Source organism: Chiloscyllium plagiosum, unplaced genomic scaffold (genome assembly GCF_037043375.1).
Source record: "Chiloscyllium plagiosum isolate Xiang-an unplaced genomic scaffold, Cpla_swu_hap1 HiC_scaffold_36, whole genome shotgun sequence".
NCBI lineage: Eukaryota > Metazoa > Chordata > Chondrichthyes > Orectolobiformes > Hemiscylliidae > Chiloscyllium > Chiloscyllium plagiosum.
Window position 1 is genome coordinate 13,610,762 of NW_028270174.1, and position 24,018 is coordinate 13,634,779.

General features: G+C 42.6%; 1 protein-coding gene across 1 annotated transcript in view; it reads left to right on the forward strand.

Annotated features, from left to right (window-relative positions):
* Positions 1-24,018, forward strand: part of sgms2a (sphingomyelin synthase 2a) — a 75,585-nt gene that overhangs the window by 45,850 nt on the left and 5,717 nt on the right. Inside the window, exons 5-7 of the mRNA XM_087979970.1 lie at positions 12,991-13,108; positions 14,513-14,666; positions 21,093-21,259. Coding sequence (XP_087836096.1) covers positions 12,991-13,108; positions 14,513-14,666; positions 21,093-21,259 — 439 coding nt within the window. The remainder of the gene's footprint in view (positions 1-12,990; positions 13,109-14,512; positions 14,667-21,092; positions 21,260-24,018) is intronic.

Genomic DNA, 24,018 nt, shown 5'->3' on the forward strand with positions numbered 1-24,018 from the left:
TTTTTTTTTATTGGTTAGAGCTTAGGGAGAGGCTGAACATGCTAGGGCAGTTTCCCTGGAACATTGGAGGCTAACTGTTATCTTATAGAGGTTTATAAAGTCATCACAGGCATGGGTAGGGTAAATGGATAAGGTCTTTTCCCTGGCGTCTGGAGCTAGATGGCATAGGTTTATGGTGTGAGTGGAAAGATATGAAAAGGACCTAAGGGGCAACTTTTTCACAGAGGGTAGTACGTGTATGGAATGAGCTGCCAGAGGAGGCTTGTACAATTGCAACATTTTAAAAGGCATTTGGATGGATATATGAATATGAAGGGTTTAGAGGGATATGGGACTAGATTAGGTTAGGATATCTGGTTGGCATGGTTCGAAGGGTCTGTTTCCGTGTTGAACATGTCTGTGACTCTAAAATGGATTTGTGAGTTATGGGATCAGCAGGTGATGGGCGAGTCAGCCTACATCTGGTTATAATTGTGAGCCACTGAGAACTATTTCATGCTCACGTCTGGAAAGGCATTTCTTATGATAGTGTGATTATTTGATTGGAAATGGATAGAAATACAGGGTGTTGGGTGCGTTAGTCGTTTCATCTCTGGTATTCTCATCTTGGAATTTAGGACAGACTGCTGGATGAATGTCCTTTTTTGATTTTGTTCAAAATAAGTATTTCACACAATATGCTTCTAATATCTGCATTTCTTTTTGACAGCCATTCGAGCTTAAGAGAAAGTTGATAGTCACTCTCCGTCTGATTTAGTGATGTCTGGTGTGTAAACTTTAGGAAGAGACAGTGGTCTAATGAGCACATCTGTATTCAATAAACCTTCTTGAAAGCCTCATTTTCCATCAAGTTAATGCATTGCCAGGGTTTGAGGCACAAGGATGACCACATTTTCCCAGTATTCTGATCTTCCAGATGGATGAGCAGAAAATTTGCTGTAAATGGCTTTCCGATGATGCTGGGGACAGTAAAATATCTTCCCACGTTATATTTTAAGGCATGAACACAAAATACGCAACACCACTGTTGAGACTAGTTTTCAATTCCACATTTCTTTATTAAGTAAATTAATTTGAATTCCACCAGCTGCTGTGGTACAAATTGAATCAGTGTCCACAAAATCGAAGCCCCTGGATTGCTAGTCCAATAATGTGCACTGTAACATAATATTCTGCAGATTAACTTCACATAAAAACTGGGGAATGTATTGTACTGGCTTTGCGTTACAATTAAATTGTTAAAACACCAGAAGGCGCTCCGAGTACATCGTAACCTGCTGGTTAGCTGCAAGCCTATATGGGCAGCTTGATGGCTTTTGTAGTAAGGTGGTAGTTTCCATCCCTCTGAGCCAGGAGTCCTGGGTTCAAGTCCATGTGTGGGAACAGTGAGAATGTGGACCAGGGGGCTGCCAGAAAGGTAAACTTCCCTCTTGAAGAGTTACCTCATGAATAGGTGGAGCGAAGGCTCAACAGGAGTGGACACAGACATGGGACTTGCTGGGCATGTGAACTGGTATATTTGAGCTGTGGCTGGATGAACTTCAAATTATTTGGGAGGCTGAGGGGGTGATAGAGACGAGTTATAGGGAGGTAGTCACACCTAAGTTACAGGATAAAGGTAGCTGGGTGACCATCGGGAGAGGGGAAGGGAATAGGCTGACAGTGCAGGGACCCCTCCCATGACCTTTTGGATACTGTTAGGGGGCTAATCTACCAGGGGAAAGCCACTGTGGCCAGGTTTCTGGCACCGAGCCTGCCTCTATGATTCTCTATCACTGTTGCTCTCCTATTCTCCCCCCCCCCCCCCCCCCCCTCCTCCTCTTAGCCCATCATTAGAGGAACATTCAGGAGATTCTATGGTCACGAGTGAGACTCCCATATGGTATGTTGCCTCCCGGGTGCCAGTCAGGGATGCCTTGGATAGAGTCTACAAGATTCTTAAGGGACAATGTGAGCAGCCAGGAGTCGTGGTATAGATTGGTACCAATGACATTGGTTAGGGAAAGGGAGAAGCTCCTGAAAAGAGAATATCGGGAATTAGGTTGGAAGCTAGAAGACTGGGTGAGCAGTGTCGTAATCTCGATTGCTACTGGTGCCACAGGCTAGTGAGGCTAGAAATAGAGAGTGAATGCAGATGCACGTGTGGCTGTGGGGCTGGTGTAGGAGGGAGGGCTTCAGATATGTAGATCATTTGGATACCTTCTGGGGAAGGTGTGACCTGTACAAGAAGGACAAATTGCACTGAACTGGAGGCACACCAATATTCTGGGCAGGAGGTTTGCTCGAACTCTTTGGGAAGGTTTACACTAGATTAGCAGGGGATGGAAACCGGAGTACAGATCAGACGATGGAGTAGGTAGTGAATAGCCAGATACGGCGTGCAGACAGTCTGTGAGGAGAGATAGACACTTGATAGGGCAAAGGTACATTCAGTGTGATGGGTTGAGGTGTGTCTATTTTAATGCAAAAAGTATCTGGAATAAGAGTAATGAACTCAGAGCATGGATCAGATCTTGGGACTGTGATGATGTGGCCATTACGGAGACTTGGATATCATGGGCAGGAATGATGTTTGGATGTTCCAGGGTTTGATGTTTCTAAAGGAATGTGGGGGAGGTAAAAGAGGTGGAGGAATGGCATTGCTCACTGGGGATAGTATCACAGCTGTAGAAAGAGAGGTTGTTGAGGTTAGTTTGTCTACAGAGTCAGTATGGGTGGCAGTCAGAAACAGGAAAAGAGCAGTTACTTTACTGGGAGTTTTCTACATACACTCCAAGAGCAAACAGAAAAAAAAGGAGCAGATTTTGGAAAGATGCAGAAGTAACAGGGTTATTGTCAGGGTGACATTAACTTGCCTCTTATTGTTTGGAACCTTCTTTGTTCAAATATTTTGGATGGAGCAGTTTTGTCAAGTGTGTAAAGGAAGGGGTCCTGACTCAATATGTAGATAGATAGACTGACTAGAGGGGAGGTCATATTGGATTTGGTACTTGACAACGAGCCATGCCAGGAGTCTGACCTGTTGGGAGAACATTTCAGTAATAGTGATTACAACTCACTGACCTTTATTACACTCATGACGAGGGATAGGAGCAGACAACATGGGAAAGTATTTAGTTGGGCGAGGGGGAATTACAATGCTATTGGCACAAACTGGGATGCCTAAATTGGTAACACATGTTCTCAGGGAATTGCATGACAGAAATATGGAGGTTGTTTAGGGAGCACGTGATGGACAGGTTTGCTGCACTGGGGCAAGGAAGGGTTGGTAGGTTGAAAGAACTTTGGGTGATGAGGGATGTGGAACATCTAGTCAAGAGGAAGAAGGAAGCTTACTTAAAGATGAGGCATTGATCAGACAGGGCTCTAGAGGGTTACAAGGTGGCCAGGAAGGAACTGAAGAATGGACTTAGGACAGCAAGGGGGGGGGGGTGCCTGAAAAGGTTTTAGCGGGTGGGTTTAACGCAAACACTAAGGCATTCCACACTTGCGTGAGAAACAAGAGGAAAGCCAGAGTGAGGGTAGGCTGATCAGGGATAGTGGAGGGAACTTCTCTTCAGTATTCACTGCAGAGAGTAACCTTGACTGATATGCTAGAACAGGTTGATGTTAAGAAGGAGCGTCGGAGGCTGAGGGGTGACCTTATAGAGGTTTACAAAATTGAGGGGCATAGATAGACAAAGTCTTTTCCCTGGGGTCGGGGAGTCCAGAACTAGAGGGCATAGGTTTAGGGTGAGAGGGGAAAGATATAAAAGAGACCTAAGGGGCAACTTTTTCACGCAGAGGATGGTACGTGTATGGAATGAGTTGCCAGAGGATGTGGTGGAGGCTGGTATAATTGCAACATTTAAGAAGCATTTGGATGGGATTATGAATAGGAAGGGTTTGGAGGGATATGGGCCAGGTGCTGGCAGGTGGGACTAGATTGTGTTGGGATATTTGGTCAGCATGGACAGGTTGGACCGAAGGGTCTGTTTCCATGCTGTACATCTCTGACTCTAAGGAGAATGTGCTGAAAAATTTTGCAAAATAAAGGATAGATAAATTCCCAGGGCCAGATGGGATATACCCTAAATTACTACAGGAAAGAAGGAAAGAGATTGCTGTGCCTTTGGCAATCATCTTTGCATCCTTACTGTCCACTGGCATAGTGCCATATGACTGGAAGGTAGCAAATGTTCCCTTGTTCAAGAAAGAGACTAGGGATAATCCTGGGAATTGCAGACCAGTCAGTCTTATGTCTGTAGTGGGGAAAAGCATTGGAGAGGAGTCTGAGACACCGGATTTATGATTACTTGGAAAATCATAGTTTGAATAGAGGTAGTCAGCATGGCTTTGTGAGGGGCAGGTCATGCTTCACAAACCTTATTGAATTCTTTGAGGATGTGACAAAACACATGGACAAAGAGCAGTGGAGTCATGTATATGGGTTTTAACAAGGTATTTGATAAGGTTCCCCATGGTCGGCTCATTCAGAAAGTAAGGAGGCATGGGATACAGGGAATTCTGGCTGTGTGAATATAGAATTGGCTGGCCCATAGAAGACAGAGGATAGTGGTAGATAGAAGGTATTCAGCCTGGAGTTCAGTGACCAGTGGTGTTCCGCTGGAATCTGTTCTGGAGCCTCTGCTGTTTGTGATTTTTTTAAAAATCAGTGACTTGGATGAGGAAGTCGAAGGGTGGGTTAGTATGTTTACCAATGACATGAAGGTTGGTGGAGTTATGGATAGTGTGGAGGACTGTTGTAGGTTGCAATGGGACATTGGCAGGATACAGAACTGGGCTGATAAGTGGCAGATGGAGGTCAACCTGGAAAACTGAAGGTCGAATATTAATGCAGAATATAGGGTTAAAGGCAGGATTCTTGGCAGTGTTGAGGAACAGCAGGATCTTGGGGTCACTGTCCATAGATCCCTCAAAGTTGCCTCCCAAGTTGATTGGATTGTTAAACAGGCATATGGTGTGTTGGCTTTCATTAGCGGGGGATTGAGTTTAACAGCCAGAAGGTTGTGCTGTGGCTTTGTAGAGCCCAGATTAGACCACACTTGGAATATTGTGTTCAGTTCTGATTGCTGCATTTTAGGAAAGATGTGGAAGCTTTATAAAGGGTGCAGAGGTGATTTACCAGGATGCTGCCTGGACTGGAGGGCATGTCTTAAAGGTTGAGGGAACTAGGGCTTTTCTCATTGGAGAAGGATGAGCGGTGATTTGATAGAGGTGGACAAGATGATGAGAGGCATAGATAGTGGCTAGCCAGAGACATTTTCCCAGGGCAGAAATGTATATCGGAGGGGGGGGGGGGGGGGCATTTTAAGGTGAGTTAGAGGAAGGTTTAGGGGAGATCGGAGGCAGATTCTTTAAACAGAGTGGTGGGTATGTGGATGCACTGCCAGCAGTGGTGGTAGAGTCAGATACGTGAGGGACATTTAAGCGACTCTTGGTTAGGCACATGAAAGATTAGTACAATGAAGGGTATATAGGTTAGTCTGATTTCAGAGTAGGATAAAAGGCCGGTACAACACTGAGGGTTGAAGGGTCTGTGCTGTGCTGTACTGTTATACGTACTAAGTCCCACGTACTCCAGAGGTGTATCATACCACAAGTTGATTAAAAATCATCCATAAGGGCCACTTTCTTGTCTGTCTTTCGCTTTTTATTTTTTGATTTATTTTTTTCCCTTTTTCCAAAGAATGAGTTTGGCATGCATAACCTTTCAGTGACAACATTTCACCATTTGGCTTGCATTATGTTGTTAATTAGTTGAGTTTCTCCAGCAATTTCTGGTTTTGTTTTAGCCTTTCAGCTTGTGGGGGGTTATTCCTGAGTTTAGCTCATGGGATGTAGATTTATCTTCATTGTGAGAACTCCACAGCTGTATGTCTACATACTAGTTAATTTGGCAATCCATCAGATAATGCATTGTGATCTTTCTGGATCAGTAAATATTTGTACTGTTGGAGCAGGGCTAAGTTCATGTCTGCAGCTCTTTTAACACTGTTAAAGATGGCCAATGAAAGCCATCTCGATAACACATTTGGCACAATGTAGCCTTGTTGGGTTGAACTCTGCACAACGTGGGGCAATTGTTGACAAAGCAAACAGAACTGGGAGTCTGACTGCAGATGTGTAAAGTCTACCGGTCCCCTTCAAACCTTGTGGTCTGATCTGACACATGCAAAGTATCACTCTTGTCAATGTAATGAAAAGCTTTTCTTATTGAATATTAGTTATCTAAATCTTGTTGTGCAGACATTTGTGGAGTGGGTAGATAAGTGGCAGATGAATTTCAATGCAGAGAAGTGAGGCAATGCACTTTGGTAGGAAGAAAATGGATCGACAGTACTAAATGAGTGTACTTTCTAAAGGGGTACATGAGCAGAGGGACCTGGGTGTTGTATGTGTACAGCAATGTTCCCTTAAACCTGCACCTTGTAGCCACTCTGTTTGGTGGACACCAGTTGGTGCCAACATTGAGTTCCAGTTTCAGAAGTGAGTGACACAAATGGACTTTGAAGATCTACACAGCAAAAAAAAAGTTCAGTGGGGGGGGGGGGTGTCACTAGTAGCAGGTCAAGTGGAGAGAGTAGTTAATGAAGCCTATGGTAACCTGGGTGTTTTAATAGGGGCATAGAATACAAAAGGAAGAAGGTAACGTTGAACTTGTATTAGAGACTTTTTAGACCCCAGCTGGAGTATTATGCACAGTTTTTGGTGCCACATTATATGAAATGTGAATGCATCAGGGAGCAAGCTGAAGAGATTTCCAACAGATTGGAACAGACAGATGAGGATAGATTGGGACACTTTTTTTTTCCTTGAGGAAAACCTCTAGGCATTTTTGATATCATGAGCGGGCTGGATGGAAAGACTGGGAGAAACTGTTCCCCATTGTAAAAAAAAAACTAGAATGAGAGGACAGTTTTAAAAGGATTTCTGAAAGAAAGCAAATTTGATAAGTGTTTTTCACACAACAAATAGTTAGGATATGGAATGCACTGCCTGGAAGTTCAAATTCAATCGTGGCATTCGAGAGGGTATTGGATGACTGTGTTTCTGTTTAAATTACATACAAGGAAATGCAGGAGAATGGCACGAATGCTCATGTAGAGAGCTGGGTGCAGACATGATGGGCCAAATGGCTGCTGTCTGTGCCTTAACTCTTCAGTGATTCTGTGAGCAGTGTCCTTGTGATGCTTGTTGAGGGTAAGCACTTCAAAAATTATTCTGCTGTTTGAGTAGTGTGACATAGTCTCAGTTCAACATCTCATAGATAGGTTTTTGATTAGTAAGGAGAGCAAGGTTTACAGGGAGAAGGCAGGAAAATGGGATTGAGAAACATGTCAGCCACAGTCCAGTGGCAGAGCAGTCACTATGGGCTGAATAGCCTAATTCTGCTCCTATATCTTTTGGTCATTTGAAAGAGAGCATTTCTGACTGTGCTGCCTGCCCTCAGCACTGTCCTAAAGTGTGGGTCTAGATAGACTAGCTGAGAACACTGAACAGGACTTGAACCTTTTCACTGCAAGGCAAGTGCTATCACTGAGCCAATGTTGAGATAGAGAAAAATAACCAAAATTCCTCTGTGAATGTAGGAGCAGAGATCAAAGTGAAAAGCAAATTTACGAGTGAGGGGAAAAAAACATACTTTTTATTTGGAGTACCGCAGGGGGTAAGAGAAACAGAGTCTCTTTGTTTAAAATGTATTTCAATGTCAGGATGAAAGATGCATTTGAAGTCTGAGTTTTTCTATGATCAGCACGAGGCTATCATGTGGTGGAGCAGTTACGCATCTAATGGACTGAACACACGTCTGCCGATGACTTTCCTCTTTGTTCACAGGTGTCAATCAGTCAAAACACCAAGTGATGTTGTCTTGTGACTTTTTATTAGCAGTTTAGCCTGGAAACCCTCTGTTTCTTCTCATAATTGCTCGACCTCCTCTCTCCAAAACCTGAGATTTGTATTCAACTCAATTCACAAATCCCTGTGAATCCGGTCTGTAGAGTGTTAACAATCTGATCAGGAGGACAAAGAGATGGAGAAATGAGGGTATCTTTTGTTAAATTCCCTTATGATAAGTAGAGACTGCAGGGTTATAAGATAATTACCAATTAGTAAAGGCTGATAACGCAGACCCATCACATCTGACTTAAAGATGATACTAAGAGAACATAGTGACACAAAGCAAAGAAATTCTGTCCAGCTGTCTTATTTGGATGGCGTAAGATTGTAGCAAAATAAATTTTCTAGCAGAGAAATTATTATTGGCTTCCTTGCTACCGTAGTTTCAACCTGGCATTCTCTTTGTGTTCGTTCTTCCTGAATCACACTGAGAATGTGTAATCCTGTCCACCACCAAATCCATACACTCCCTCTGCCAGCAGCTCCAAGACAGCAACACTATAATAGATCGTATGGTTGGGAATTGCCAATTCAGCAATTCCTGACTATAGGAATATTGGATCGTTCGATGTGGGGTGGGGCAGCAGAGCAGAATGGGCTACACTACATTGTATCAGAGAACACAGACAAGTAGCCATTCCTATCAGAACTTCTGCCTGACTGTGTGCAAAATATAGACCAGGGACTATATTGACTCAATGTCTTTAGAAAGACTCAGCCAAATATCTAGAAAAGGAAGGTAGCACTCTCTTTGCCAAAACAAAGAACAAGCATGTTTTTTTATTTATATAGTGCCTTTCACAATTTCAGGACATAGAAAACATTTAATTAGTTGAAAAGCATTTTGTAAGTGTTGGGGTTAGTCAAATTGCAAGCAGTGAGCTCCCCAACTGGATAAATGATCTGCTTTGAGAAATGAAAATAAAAAAAATACTGGTAATGCTCAATAGACCAGGCAACTCTATTGGAAAACAAGTAGAGATAATGTTTTAAGGTTGATCACCATTCATCGGAGCTCTGACTTTAGGAGTTGGTAGAAGAATAAATATTGACCAGGATACAATGGCCCTGCCTTTCTCATCAGAAAGTGTAATGTGATCTTTTTTAACGCCCATCTGAGGGAATGAACTCTGCTTAAGATCCCACCCAAAAAAGAGTGCGTGCTGTAATTCAGGACTACCTTATTTGTGCAGTGAATGCCTGAACAGTCTGTATTAGTGCTTGAGTGGAGCTTGAACTCATGATCCCTGTTTCTGAGGCAGGAATTCTCCCACTGAGTGATATTGGGAGCTGTCCTGTTGACTTATCCTAAAGGAATAACCCAAACCACTTTGCCATTTTAGAAATTTTTCAACAAGAGTAAATTTACAAAGGGTAGCAAATTAAAAATGTTGACAGATGAGACACTTGACTGGAGGCTCTTGAAAGTGAAGAATTCTCATCTGGTGTGAAGATTATTGCAATGTCTCCAGTAATAGTGGGCGGCACGGTGGCACAGTGGTTAGCACTGCTGCCTCATAGCGCCAGAGACCCGGGTTCAATTCCCGCCTCAGGCGACTGACTGTGTGGAGTTTGCACATTCTCCCCGTGTCTGCGTGGGTTTCCTCCAGGTGCTCCGGTTTCCTCCCACAGTCCAAAGATGTGCAGGTCAGGTGAATTGGCCATGCTAAATTGCCCGTAGTGTTAGGTAAGGGGTAAATGTAGGGGTATGGGTGGATTGCGCTTCGGCGGGGCAGTGTGGACTTGTTGGGCCGAAGGGCCTGTTTCCACACTGTAAGTAATCTAAAAACAAATCTTAAAAAAAAAATCTAATCTAATACCCCATCCTTGCAAATCCCAGTCGAGCCCTAGTTTTGTAGAAATGTTGACAGCCATTCATAATAGTGATAAATGACCATTGCAAACATCTCCCCTTTAAAGGGTATCAATAAGTGTATTAGTCATTTCATGCATTCATTCTGCATTCTTTAACACACTCATATGATGTAGGCATCTCTAGCTAGGCCAACCTTTTATTGCCTATCCCGAATTGCCCAGAGGCCAGTGGAGCGTGAACCATTTCGCTATGGGTCTGAAGGCTAGACTGGGTAAAGATGGCAGATTTCCTTCCTTCCTTCAAGGACATTTAGATTTTTTTTTTATGTTAATCGAGAATGGTTACATGGTCATTGTTAAGCTAGATTGTAATTCCAAATTTTGATTAAAAACAAATTTCACCATATGCCATGGTGGGATTCAAAACAGTGTCCCCAGAATATCCGCCTGGGATTCTGGGTGGTTGGTCTAGTGACATAGCCATACTGCCACCGTCTCCTCTCAATTAAAGGTGTGAACAGTTATTCTAACCTGCCTGATAAGGATCCTACTTCTCATCGGGCTTCACTGCCAAGTTCTCAGCTTTTATGCCTGGTATACAACTGGAAACGAGACCACACAAGGGTGGAATTGCTTCACTGAAGTAGCTGCATCAGAGTTGCTGTAGCTGATCAATCTCTCACAGCCAACAATAAGGTGATTCACCCTAAAAGTTGGAAATTATCTATGGGCTTTCACAACATCAAACGATAAAGGTCAGGCCATATAACTGGATGAAAACATCCTGCTTGGCATTAACTCAAAGTCTTGTAGTTTTGATCTCCAGTCTCTAATCAGCAAGGCACCCTGGAGTATGATTTTTTTCATTCATTCACAGGATGTGTGTTACAGGCCAGCATTTATAGCACATCCCTCATTGATAGTTAAGAGTCAGCCATGTTGCTGGAGTCACATGTAGGCCAGACCAGATGGCAGATTTCCTTCCCCATAGGACAACAGTGAACCAGATGGGCTCTCCACAGCAATCAACAACGGTTACCCGGGCATCACTAAACTCCAGATTTATTTCAGTTGAATTCAAATTCGAATCCAGGTGCCCAAACTTTCCCATGGTCACTGGATTAATAGTCTAGCAATTTTATACTATGAGACCATCAACCCCACTCACCCACCCCTTTTTTTTTCTTTTTACCCCCTTCTCTTTCTCCCCCCCCCCTCACCTATGTAAACTAAAGTAGGCCCTTCGACCCAGTCAAGGAAAGAAGATGGTGGCAACAAGCTTCCCCAGCCCCACACTAGTTTTGTTTGGCATCATTGCATCATATAACCATTTCTGTATATTTTTTTTAAAGTTGTAAATCATTGCTTGGGGAAGCGCTAATATGTGATCTGGAACCATGTATTTTCCATTTCACTGAGCTGAGAGTTCTGCAGTCGGCTTTCAGCTAGTCTGGTTTATGTTCACCCAACCTAAATTCTTTCCAGAGTGAGGCGCTCATTGTTGGGTTGCCAGACTTTGTGGGGGTTGGGAAGGGGCGGAGGTGTGAATAGAGGTCCAGAAATTGAACCTCTATAGGCAACATTAAGAGATAATAACATCAATACAAAACAAAATAGCACAAAGGCTGGAAATCTGAAGTGAAAGCCGAAACACAAAATATTGGAAAAGCTGTCATCGGGAAATTGCTTGGATTTTATTATAATGGAGGTTATAACAGGACAGTAAGAAAATCTCAATGCCATCGCACTGATCGTGGTTTTGTAATTTTTTTTTTGCAGTTTTTATGGAAGTAACAAGCAACCTCAGTGAGTGGTAACCAGTGGGTATATTGAACTTCGATTCACAGAAGGCAGTTGACTAGGTGCTACATTTGAAGTGTACATCTAACTGAAATTTCTCCTCTTCATAGGTGAGGGAGTATTGGAGATGCTCAGACCGTTTTCTCCTTGGGGAGGAGATGGCTGAGAGGAGGTTTGATTTAAATCTTTCAAATCAATAGAGGCCTGGAGAGAGCAGATGGGGAGAAACTGCTCCCACTCATAAAATGAAGAATGAAAGGGTGCAAATTTAGTGTTTTGCAAAAGAAGAGAATGCAATGTGGGAGAGAAAAAACTTTGAATCAGTGAGTCATTAGGGTTAGGGTTAGGGTTGAGAATGCATTGCCTGGAAATGTGGCAGAGGCAAATTCAATTGAGGCATTGTTTCCAATCAAATAACCAATGTGCAGGTTTCTGAGAAAAGGCATCAAGACACAATTCTCAGCTGGTGAATCTGTCTAGATAGGATGGGTTGAATAGTTTCTGTTAGACATTTTTAAAACTGTCATGGCGGTAAAAGCTCATGGTTTAGGGATTAACATATTAGTTTGGATTCATTGGAAATAGGAATCACAGGAGGGGCACAAATGGGTCACTTGATATTTTAATGTAAACAAATTCAGTCATTTGTTTTGGGAGTTTCCTGTGTGCAAATTGGCTGCCTCGTTACTGATATTATATTTACTCACATGGGATGTGGTTGTCACTGGATGGACCAACATTTATTGCCCGTCGCTAGTAGCCATTTGAAAAGGTGCTGGTGAGCTACTGCCTTGAACTGCTGCAGTCCATGTGTGATAGGGAGACCCAGAATGCCCTTAGGAGGGACTTCCAGGATTTTGATCCAGCGACCCTGAATGAACAGTGATACATTTACTCACCATCCTGACTCAGAAATATAACGGTGACTATATTTCAATAGCGCTTCAATGTTATTAAATATTTTGGGACTTCCTGAGGCCACTCCAAGCACTGTATGATGTGGATGCTACGTATGTACACTGCCACCAAATTGCATCATTTGAGTTAAAAACTTACATTTAGGCAAGTTTACCCTCCAGCGGGAATTCCACTAAGAGCTATCGTTGCTTTTTGCTATCCTGCAGTGACTGCCGAAATTTCCCCACCCCCACCAAACAAATGTCAGATAGTCATTTGGCACTTTAGACAAATAATCTCTCAGGAATAATGGTCACTTGGGGAATTATACCCTAACGGGTCAGTGCAGCCTGGTTGTGGACGTCAGGGTGAATGTATACTGATGAATAATTCATCCCTTTTTTGCCATAAACCAGTGCATATTCAGAAGCCTCTGGAATTGGAACCGAGATTTGGACACTTGTTGCGTGTTATTATTACAATGCTATTTCTATGTGGTACAATAGTGAGATCTCTACAGCTGAATAGTTTAGTTTAGCTCTGAGTTGACTTTGCAGACTTTTCTTCCCATTGCAGGTCGATTGTGGGGCGTAGGTTTTTCTTCATAATGGGAACTCTGTACCTGTACAGGTGTATCACCATGTACATCACCACTTTACCTGTGCCTGGCATGCATTTCCAGTGTGCACCAAAGGTAAGGTCCTCACTTTTTAAAAATAAATCGCTCTGCATTTGGTAATTTTATTTTTGATTGCCTAATGAGATTTCACTATTGCTAAGGACCCGTCTATTGTGAGGTACAAAAACCATCTGGGGACAGTTCCTAGCTTAGCAGCAATTTGACTAATCCCAGTTGTAGAGATTGAGTGGGAGGGTGTTGTCGGACAGCTACAATTGACTCCGTAAGAGGGAGATCAGCATTCTCATACATAATACTATCTAGCAGCCATGTTACTTGTTAAATATAAATTCAACATTATTTATAGCAAGGGAATGTTTTGCTTCTGGGTATTGATGTTCCAAAAGGAGGTGGGAAGGGTCCAGCAATGATTTGAGAAGGTCATTTGGATTTGAATGATGTACCTAAAGGGTTTCTTGAAGGAAGAAATTTGAAAATGATTTCCTATGCTTCTGATAAAACAAATTGAAACTTTCACATCAATTAACTAACACTGAATCATTCCTAAAATAGGGGTAATATCTTAGCATGAAACTCTGGTCATAGAACTTGCACATTAGAAATGTGTAGCTACAGCATTGTAGCCCATCTCCAACTTGTGTTCCTCACAAAGAAATTGTTGAAGAAACTCAGCAGGACCAGCAGCATCTGGGGTGAGAGAAACGAGTTAGTGCTTCAAATCCGACTTAATATTTTTCAGAACTTTCAGTTGGGGGGCTGGAAATTGCGAGGTTTTTAATGATATTAAAGGTGAGTGGAGCAGATGGTGAGGGCGCCCAGTGCGTGTCAGTGGTAGCCAAGGACAAATTAAGATATAAGATAGGTGTAAATAATAGATGTGAAAAGGGCAAAATGGGTTCCAGTAAAAGACAGCTGAGGCAGGTTTGCTTCCCCACATTTGAAAAAATGGAACAGTATATAACGGGCTTACAGTTCAAGTGGCTGTGCAAAGTACTGGGTTTTTCTGAAATCTCACAGACAAACTTGTCTTGGGCATCTTCATAATCAAAGCCTTAAATCCATTAAACTATTTATCCAAACATTGCATTGCATTCATTTCACATCTATTTATTTAGGAAAGAAGATAGCTGCAAATGTTTCTAGGGTTCATATTGAGGCTTTATTGGAAGAATGCATATTAACTGCTCACCTTGTTTTTCAGTTGGTTCCTTTGAATGAGATTGTCTGTCTGCTTGATGGTATGTAAAAACCAAAGTTGTCTTTTTTTTTCTTACTCTCAAAGGCACAGAGAGGATAACTGGTATCAATTACACTCTTGCATCTTCCAAACTCATTCTCAACCCCAAGCTGGGAGCCACAGTGGGTGTATAGTGTCTGGACTGGATGTGCCTTGAATAGCAGGGATCATAAATTGTCAGCCTGCTATTTCTTATCCATGGTTGTTTTGCTCTCTCCCAGCTGTATGGAGATTCTCAGGCCAAGCTGCAAAGAATTTTAAAGTTGATCTCTGGCGGAGGTCTTTCGATTACTGGCTCGCATATCATGTGTGGAGATTTTCTATACAGCGGTCACACTGTCATGCTGACGATCACCTACTTGTTTATCAAAGAATGTAAGTGGTTACTGTTTGTTGGTGTGGGAGTATTAATGACTTTTGCTGGAGTTCTAGCATATTGTTCCAGACCTGACCCTGTTACAATTCCGTTTTAGTTACTGCTGTGATATCATGAAATTCTAATTTACTTAACGATTCTGGGTGACAATTTTGTTTTTTATACACTTTGCATCAATAGGCAGAGGGTTTTAGTTTGCATTTTCTGTTTTATCACTTGCAGCTTTCTTCTTTAATCTGTTGTGTTCTTTTGATACCCTCTCTTTTTGGCCTCTGACTCAGTTATACCTTTTAACAGTATACACTTTTCTTGTTTACTCCCTGCCTCAAGCATTTTATGTCCTTCATGGCTCTTGTTAATCTCTGAAAGGATATTGGTCCTAGCCCATGTTCAAAATGACACCATCTGTTATTCACAAGTTGCAGTTCCTCCAGGAATCTGAACTCTTCTATCCAATTCCCCATACAGCTTGGATTGTTTTCCCAGATTTTGCCTGTGTTGAAAAATGTGGTGCTGGAAAAACGCAGCATCCGAGGAGCAGGAGAATCGATGTTTCGGGCATAAGCCCTTCTTCCTGGATGCTGCCTGACCTGCTGTGTTTTTCCAGCACCACATTTTTCAACTCTGGTACTCCAGCATCTGCAGTCCTTGCTTTCTCCCAGATTTTGCCTATGCTTGGAAGAATACAACAGAGCAGAACTGTAAAGTTGAGTTGTGGCTGTGAACAGTGGTCACTGCAAATCATTAGAAACCAATGATTGGCCACTTCTCGACAAGCAAGTTTCATCCTGGTTTTTTTTTGTCTGCTTGCCCCAGGCCCAATTCCATACAAGTGGTTTGATGATGTGTTCTTCTTTAATTCATAGTTGTGTATATCAAAGTTTTGCGGCCAGTTATATAACCATCAGAGACTTCATTCAATTCTTCAATAGGGCACTGCCAAGATTTTCTATATGACTTGCATCAAGCTGTTTCCAGAGGCTGTGATGTTTTCCACATTAATTTGCACCACACCCAGACATAAACAGACAGTTGCATTGTGATGAAACTTAATGAACAAGGGCTATATCAAGTTATTTTGTGTTTAAAAACAGAATTTATTTTTTCCTGGGATGTAGGGATTGCTGGCTGGACTAGCATTTGTTGCTTAACCTGAATTGTCCAGAGGGCAGTTAGGAATCAGTCATATTGCTGGTGGGTCTGGAGTAACATTTAGGCCAGACTAATCAAGAACAGGACTTCCCTTCCCAAAAACAACATTCATTAATGTTGTGTGAACATTGCATTTTATCCCAAACTAATTTCATTTGGTTTTGTTCCTACGATAGATTTAACTCATGGAGTTTTCTGCTATTTAATCTCTGGGCACAATTAAAACAAAATTAATTGATATGGCTGTTTTGATTAGATCAAACTTAATTTTAGTATTTTTGAGTTCAGTGTCCAGTTTCCCAGCCCCATCCAAGCCACCCATATTTCTTCCCCTCTCACACAACACAAATGCACTCATGCAACACACACACACCCAACAGCTGCCCGCAAATACACAATGCATGCAACAGACCCATATGCGCACTTCTACCACTTCCTATTCTTTCATTTGGAGATAAAGTTGGTGAGAGTACAGGGGAACCTCCAACTCCGTGCAGATTGAGAATCAGATCTGAACTTCTGGGATTTGTGAGACTTTGTTTTGAGTCACAAAGGAGAAAGTGAGGACTGCAGAAGCTGGAGATCAGCCAAGAGTAATGCTGGAAAAGCACAGTAGGTCAGGCAGCATCCGAGAAGCAGGAGAGTCAGTGTTTCGGACATAAGCTCTTTATCAGGAATGAGGCTTGTGGGTCAGGGGGCTGAGATAAATGAGGGGGGGGGGGGGGGAAGGTAGCTTGGTAGATAAAGGTAGGGAGGAGGTGTTATAGGTCAGAGGAGGTGGAGCGGATAGATGGGAAAGGTAATGGACAGGTCAAGAGGGTGGTGCCAAGGTGGAGGCTTTGGACTGGGATAGTGTAGTGGGAGACAAAATGGGGAAACTGGTGAGACATTGCAAGGTGAAATAATTATTTAGCTAAAGAGTGGTCAGAGCAAGACCGGATACAGGAAAGATTTACAAGGATCATCTCAGAAATGCCAATAACATTGTCAGGAAAGGATGGACAGTATGGGTCTCCAGCACAGTTTTAATTTCTTTTGCAATAGAAGCAAATTCAAGATGAGAAATACACTTTTTCACACAGCAATTCGAGTTGGGAATGCACTGCCTGGGAAGTGCAACTGAGGCATTCAAAAGGACATGGATGCTTATTTAAATGGAAACAAATGTGCAGGGTTAATGTAAAAAGGCAAGAAATTGGCATTGACAGCCAGTAAAAACAACAGCATGAGCTGAATAACCTCTTGCTGTGCAGTAGTAATTCTGTGATACTCTTTTGGGGAAAAGAAGATTTGGGGGTTGGGGAAAGGAGGTTTAAATCAAGGTTGTTAAAATTATGGAAGGTTTTGATAGCATGCTTATAGGTGAGAATGTTCCCGAAGAACATGGCTAGAGGTTTCAGATAGTCATCAGGAAATCCAATAGGGAATTTAGGAGAGAGTTGTATGCAAAGCATGATGAAAATGTGGAACTGTCTACCAAAGGGAGTGGTTGAAACAAATGCAATCAATGCATTTAATGGGATGCCACGCATGCACAAGAGGAGGAAGGGAACAGAGGCTTACAATAATGGATTAAAAGGATAAATGGAAAAAAGCTCTTGCAGAGCATAAACATTGGTTGGGCTGAATGGTCTCTTTCTGCAATGTATAAGCTATGAAATCTTGTTACAAAGGGCTGACACAACGTCTGTAGATGTTATTCAGTCCACTTAATACAAAATTGACCATTCTGGCCTTAACTTTGCATCCATTATAAATTGTGTTCCAAGTTATAATGGAAACTGTACAGAGTTCATGCTGTAATTACAATAGTGGCACTGTTGACAGGAGAAAGTGAGGTCTGCAGATGCTGGAGATCAGAGCTGAAAATGTGTTGCTGGAAAAGCGCAGCAGGTCAGGCAGCATTCAGGGATTCCTGAAGAAGGGCTTATGCCCGAAACGTCGATTCTCCTGTTCCCTGGATGCTGCCTGACCTGTGCTTTTCCAACAATACATTTTCAGCACTGTTGACAGGAAGAGTATGCTGTATGATTTTTTAAACTCCAATTTATATAGCCATTACTCATTTCAACCATGCTTACAGAAGATATGATGGGAAAATATTGACACATGTGGATTTGACTTTAGCTCAACGTTATTTTTTTTTTGAGATATACAACACTGAAACAGACCCTTCATGCCAACCAGATCCTAAATTTAGTCCCATTTGACAGCACTTAAACCATAAGACATAGGAGCAGAAGTTATGCCATTTAGCCCATCAAATTTGCTGTGCCATTTAATCATGGCTGATACATTTCTCATCCCCATTTTCCCACCTTCTCCCCATGACCCTTGATCTCCTTAACAATCAAGAACCTATCTATCTCAGTCTTAAATACACTCTGACCTGGCCTCCTGGGGCAGTGAATTCCATAGATTCACCACTCTCTGGCTGAGGAAGGTGGTTCTTATCCTCCATTTTACAAGGTTACTCTTAGGCTGTGCACTTGGGTCCCAGTCTCTCTTCCCAATGAAACATCTTCCCAACTTCAACTCTGTCAGGCCATTCAGTATTATGTAAGTTTCAATTAGATTCCCCCCTCATCCTTCTGAACTCTGTCAAGTATAGACCCAGAGTCCTTAAATATTCCTCATATGTGAAGCTTTTCATTCCTGGAACCATTCTCGTGAACCTCTTCCTTTCACACTCAAGGGCCAGTACATCCATCCTGAGAGATGGGGCCCAAAACTGTGTACAGTATTCATGTGACCAGAGCCTTTTAGAGCCTCAGAAGTACATCCCTGCTTTTATATTCAAGTCCTCTTAAAAAATAAATGCCATCATTGCATTTGCCTTCCTTACTACTGACTCAACCTGCAAGTTTACTTGGCCCCTATCCCTCTAAACCCTTTCTATTCATTTTCATTATACCCATCCAGATGCCTTTTAAATGTTGCAATTGTATCAGCCTCCTCCACTTACTCACTCTGGCAGCTCATTCCATACCCGCACCACCCTCTGCGTGAAAACGTTGCCCCTTTGTCCCTTTTAAATCTTTACCGTCCCCTTAAACCAATGCCCTCCAGGGTTCTGGACTCCCAACCCAGGGAAATAATCTTTTTCTATTTATCCTATCCAAGCCCCTCATAATTTTGTAAACCTCTAGAAGGTCACCCCTCGGCCTCCGACGCTCCAGGGAAAACAGCCCCAGCCTATTCAGCCTCTCCCTATAGCTCAAACTTGCCAACCCTGGCGACATCCTTGTAAATCTTTTCTGAACGCTTTCAGGTTTCACAACATCCTTCCTATAGCAGGGAGACAAGAATTGCACACACTATATTCCAAATGTACCCTAATCAATGTCCTGTACAATCGCAACATGACTTCCCAACTTGTACGCTCAATACTCTAACCAATAAAAGCATACAAACACCTTCATTGTCCAATCAACCTGTGACTCCACTTTCAAGGATCGTTGAACCTGCACTCCAAGGTCTTTGTTCAGCAACACTCCCCAGAACCTTATCTTTAAATGTACAAGTCCTGCCCTGATTTGTCTTCCCAAAATGCAACTCCTCACATTTATCTAAATCAAACTCCATCCAGCACACCTCGGCCCACTGGTCCATCTGATCAAGATGGGAAACTAGGGTAGTGATTGCTGGGCCCATTGCTCAGATGTTTGGATCACTGATAGTCACGGGTAAGGTGCCGGAGACCTCTAGGTTGGCTAATGTGATGCCACCCTTTAAGAAAAGGGATAAGGAAAACCTAGGGGACTGTAGACTAGTGAGCCTGACATCGGTGGTGGGCAAGTTGTTGGAGGGAATCCTGAGGGACTGGATTTACATAAATATGAATAGGCAAGTACTGATTAGGGATAGTCAACATGGCTTTTTGTGTGGGAAATATGTCTCACTAACTCAATTGATGTTTTTGAGGAAGTAGAGGATTGAGGGCAAAGCAGTAGACATGATCTATACAGATTTCAGTGAGGCATTGTTGGGGAAAAGTAAATCTTTTGCCAGATCGTTTAAAACAAAATAGTCAGGAGTCGAGAACTTGAGCAATGAACTAGCTTTTAATCATGGCCATGGGGAACTACATCTTCGTTCAGAGAAGTTTGACACAATTCCAATGAGATACCGTGTGATATATGGTTTATCACAAGCACACTGCCCATTAACTACCCAACCTAGGGGCAGTCTACATACATTGTCCAGACCTACATTTCTTAATGTCTATAAAACTGAATGTTATCTTATACTGCAGGTTTAGCTAGGCAGAAACAGAAACCGATAAGGAGACAAAATGAACAATACATCATCTATGAAGCAGAACTGTGTCTAGGGGACCAGAGGAACGGAGACACTTTTCAGCTGCAAGGTCATGTTATCAAAACAAATTCCTCAGCTTTGGCTCTAACAGCACTTTGTTAGCAGTCTACATTTTACTGACAAGAAGGCTTCCAAACACATTTGCGTCAATTCTGGTCAAATTTCTTCCACAAGCATTCAACAAGGTTCCTCGTGGTAGACTAGTTAGCAAGGTTAGACCACATGGAATACAGGGAGAGCTATCCATTTAGTTACAGAACTGGCTTGAAGGTAGAAGATGGAGGGTAATGGTGGAGAGTTTCCTTTCAGATTGGTGGTCTGTGATCAGTGGTGTGCCACAAGGATCGGTGCTGGGTCCATTACTTTTCATCATTAATATAAATGATTTGGATGTGAACATAGGTGGTGTAGTTAGTAAGTTTGCGGATAATATCAAAATTGGAGGTGTAGCGAACAGTAAAGAAGATTACCTCAGAGTACAATGGGAGAAAATGGACAGAATAAAGTTGAACACTGGTTTTACATCCACACTAATATATTTTCTACCAATTAACCGTGGAGTAAAATCAGACCGCTGTAAAACCGGCTTTTTCATGATCTCCTTGGTTTCCTGAAAGGCAGATTAGCTTATAATTGTTTTGCATGACCTGAAAAGCCACTGCTGCAGATGAGAAGTTTGTACAGTATTACATTTTATTGCAATGAACACAGCATGCATTTGATTGATAAATACCTGTGTGAGTCATTTCATAAGGATACCATAGGGTAAGTTTTGATCTTTGCTGGTCAGTAATTGGGCAGAGTGATGGTACCTGCTTTGCATCAACTGCTAAGTGACGATGGAATGGAAATCCGGTTGGTAAATGTACAGATGCAAAATCCACTAACCACTTAAGGTTGAAACTGTTGAACTTTACACCAGAATTTAATATCCTTGGGTTTATTTTCCACAGATTCGCCACGTCAGTTCTGGTGGTACCCTTGGGTCTGTTGGCTCCTCAGTGCAGGTGGCATTCTGTGTATCCTGATAGCCCATGAGCATTACAGTGTGGATGTTTTAGTGGCCTATTACGTTACAACAAGGCTTTTCTGGTGGTACCATACGATGGCCAATATTCCGGTAAGTTTTTCAATGCGCATGGAAAGAGAAATCCATCTTGAAGCCCAGCTATTTTACCACCATTTTAGGTAGAACGAGAAACAATTTTTCTCCCCCCCAAATCACTTCCAAATTTAACTATTAACCAAGTAACCACTTTTCATATGAGACCATGCAATCTCATAAGAAGCAGGAGCTGGAGTAGGCTATTCAGCCTTCTCTTGTCATTCAATTAAAATTGCACCTGATTTTCTACTTCAAATCCACCATCCTGAACTATTTCCACATGGATTGGTTCTCTTAATGTCTAAAATAATGCAGACACAACTGCCCAGCATAGAGAATTTAACAGATTCACAAACTTCAATGACGTTCAATTTAAACTCTTAAAATTCCCATCTGTTGCTGAATTTGCCCCTCCCTATCTTGATGATCTGTTCCAGCTTTACATAGCCCATTTACATGGTGTTGGGGGTACTGCCAAATGGTTGAGTTTGGTGATGCACTCCTCCCTACGTTTGCTGTCAGTGATTGATGGAGACCAGACTCAGCATGCTTGCACCTGGAAACAGTGTTATCACCTCTCCTTCTAACACAAAACCTGCCTGTTTCAATTAAAATGGTACAGTTAAGAAGTTAGAGTATCAGATAGTTATTGTATGGCCTTGAGGTTTTCTGCCAGAGCTATTTCAAGATGTGACAATGGAAGTAAAATTTTTTGATCTAATGGGACACTGGTGATTTGACAATTTAAATGGAAATGTATTGCTTTACTCTTTATCTCACCTTTTGTTAAGTGGTCCTATGAGCACCGAGAGCAGTGCCAAGTAAGGCCTCAAGTGAGAGGCAGCAAAGACTGGGCAAGAAGGGGCAAACTGGGAGAACAAAGGGAAGGGGAAGACAGCAAGGGGCAGGTGAGGTCTGGGAGAGAATGAGGGCTTGGCGGGAGAAGCAATAATCGGTAGATGGGGCTGAGTGAGGTAGCTAACACTCAGGCAGTGGAGGACAGGATGGTGCAAGCATAAATTGGACCAATAACATCAAAGATGGGGAACATGTGACTGCATCAATGGGTGCCTAACTGCTCGTGCTTGGCACAAGGAGTTATAATCCTCTGAAATAAAAGCCACCATTCAATTTGCCTTCCCTTTTACCTGCTGAACTTGGGGACTACTTGTTCATGAATCAAAAAAAGCTAGCATCCCTTTGTGCTGCAGTTTTCTGCAGTCTTTGTTTTTTATTTATTCATTTTGTGGGATGTGGGTGTCGCTGGCTAGATCAGCATTTTTATTGCCTGTTCCTTGAGAAGGTGGTGGTGAGCTGCCGCCTTGAACTGCTGCAGTCCACCTGCTCTGGGTTGTCCCACAATACCATTAGGGAGGGAATTCCAGTGACTGTGAAGGCATGGTGACATATGTCCAAGTCAGGATGGTGAGTAACTTGGAAATTGAAGGCGGTGGTGTTCCCATATATCTGCTTCCCTTATCCTTTAAGATGGAAGTGATTGTGGATTTGGAAGATACTGTCTGAGGATCTATGGTGAAATTCTGCGTGTATCTTGTAGATATTATGCACTGTTGTTACTGAGCGTCGGTGGTGGAGAGAGTGGATGCTTCTGGATGTTGTGCCAATCAAGCAGGCTGCTTTGTCCTGGATGGTGTCCATTTCTTGTGTTGTTGGGGCTGCATTCATTCAGGCAAGTGACGTGTGCCTTGTAGATGATGGACAGGCTTAGAGAAGTAAGGAGGTGAGCTACTCGTTGCAGTATTCCTAGCTTCTGACCTGCTCTTGTAGCCACTGTTTGTGGTGAGTCCAATTTGAGTTTCTGATCAATGATAACCCCCCGGATGTTGATATTGGGGATTCAGTGATGGTACCACCAAGGAGCAGTAGTTAGATTGTCTCTTATTCATGATGGTCATAGCCTGGCATTTGTGTTGTGCAAATGTTACTTATCAGTTGTCAGCCCAAGAATGATATTGTCCAAATCTTGTTTCATTTGAACATTGTTTCAATATCTGAGGAGTTGCGTGTGGTGCTGAACATTGTGCAATTATTGGTGAACATCCTCGCTTCTGACCTTTTTATGATGGAGGGAAAGTCATTGATAAAGCAGCTGAAGATAGTTGGGCCGAGGACGCTACCCTGAGGAACTCCTGCAGAGGTGTCCTGGAAACTGAGATGGTTGACCTCCAACAACCACGATTATCTTCCTGTGTGTCAGGTATGATTCCAACCAGTCACATGATACCCATTGATTTCAGTTTTACGAGGGTTCTTGATGCACATTCTTGATGCAGCCTTGATGTCGAGGGCTGTCACACTCGCCTCACCTCTGGAATTCAGCTCTTTTGTCCATATTTGAACCAAGGCTATAATGTGGTCAGGAGCTGAGTGGCCCTGTGGAATCAAAACTGGGTGTCGTTGAGTAGGTGCTGCTTGATAGTACTATTGATGACACCTTCCATCGTTTTACTGATGATCGAGAGTAGACTGGGGTAGTAATTGGCTGGGTTGGATTTGTCCTGCGTTTTATCTGCAGGATGTACTTGGGGCAATTTTCCACATTGTCAGGTAAATACCAGTGTTCTAACTTTACTGGAACAGCTTGGTTAGAGGAGTGGCAAGTTCTGGAGCACAAATCTTCAGTATTATTGCCAGAATGTTGGCCGGGCCCATAATCTTTGCGGCATCCAGTATCTGCAACTGTTCCTTGATATCTTGTGGGCTAAATCGAATTGACTGAAGACTGTTATCTGTAATGCTGGTGACCACTGGAA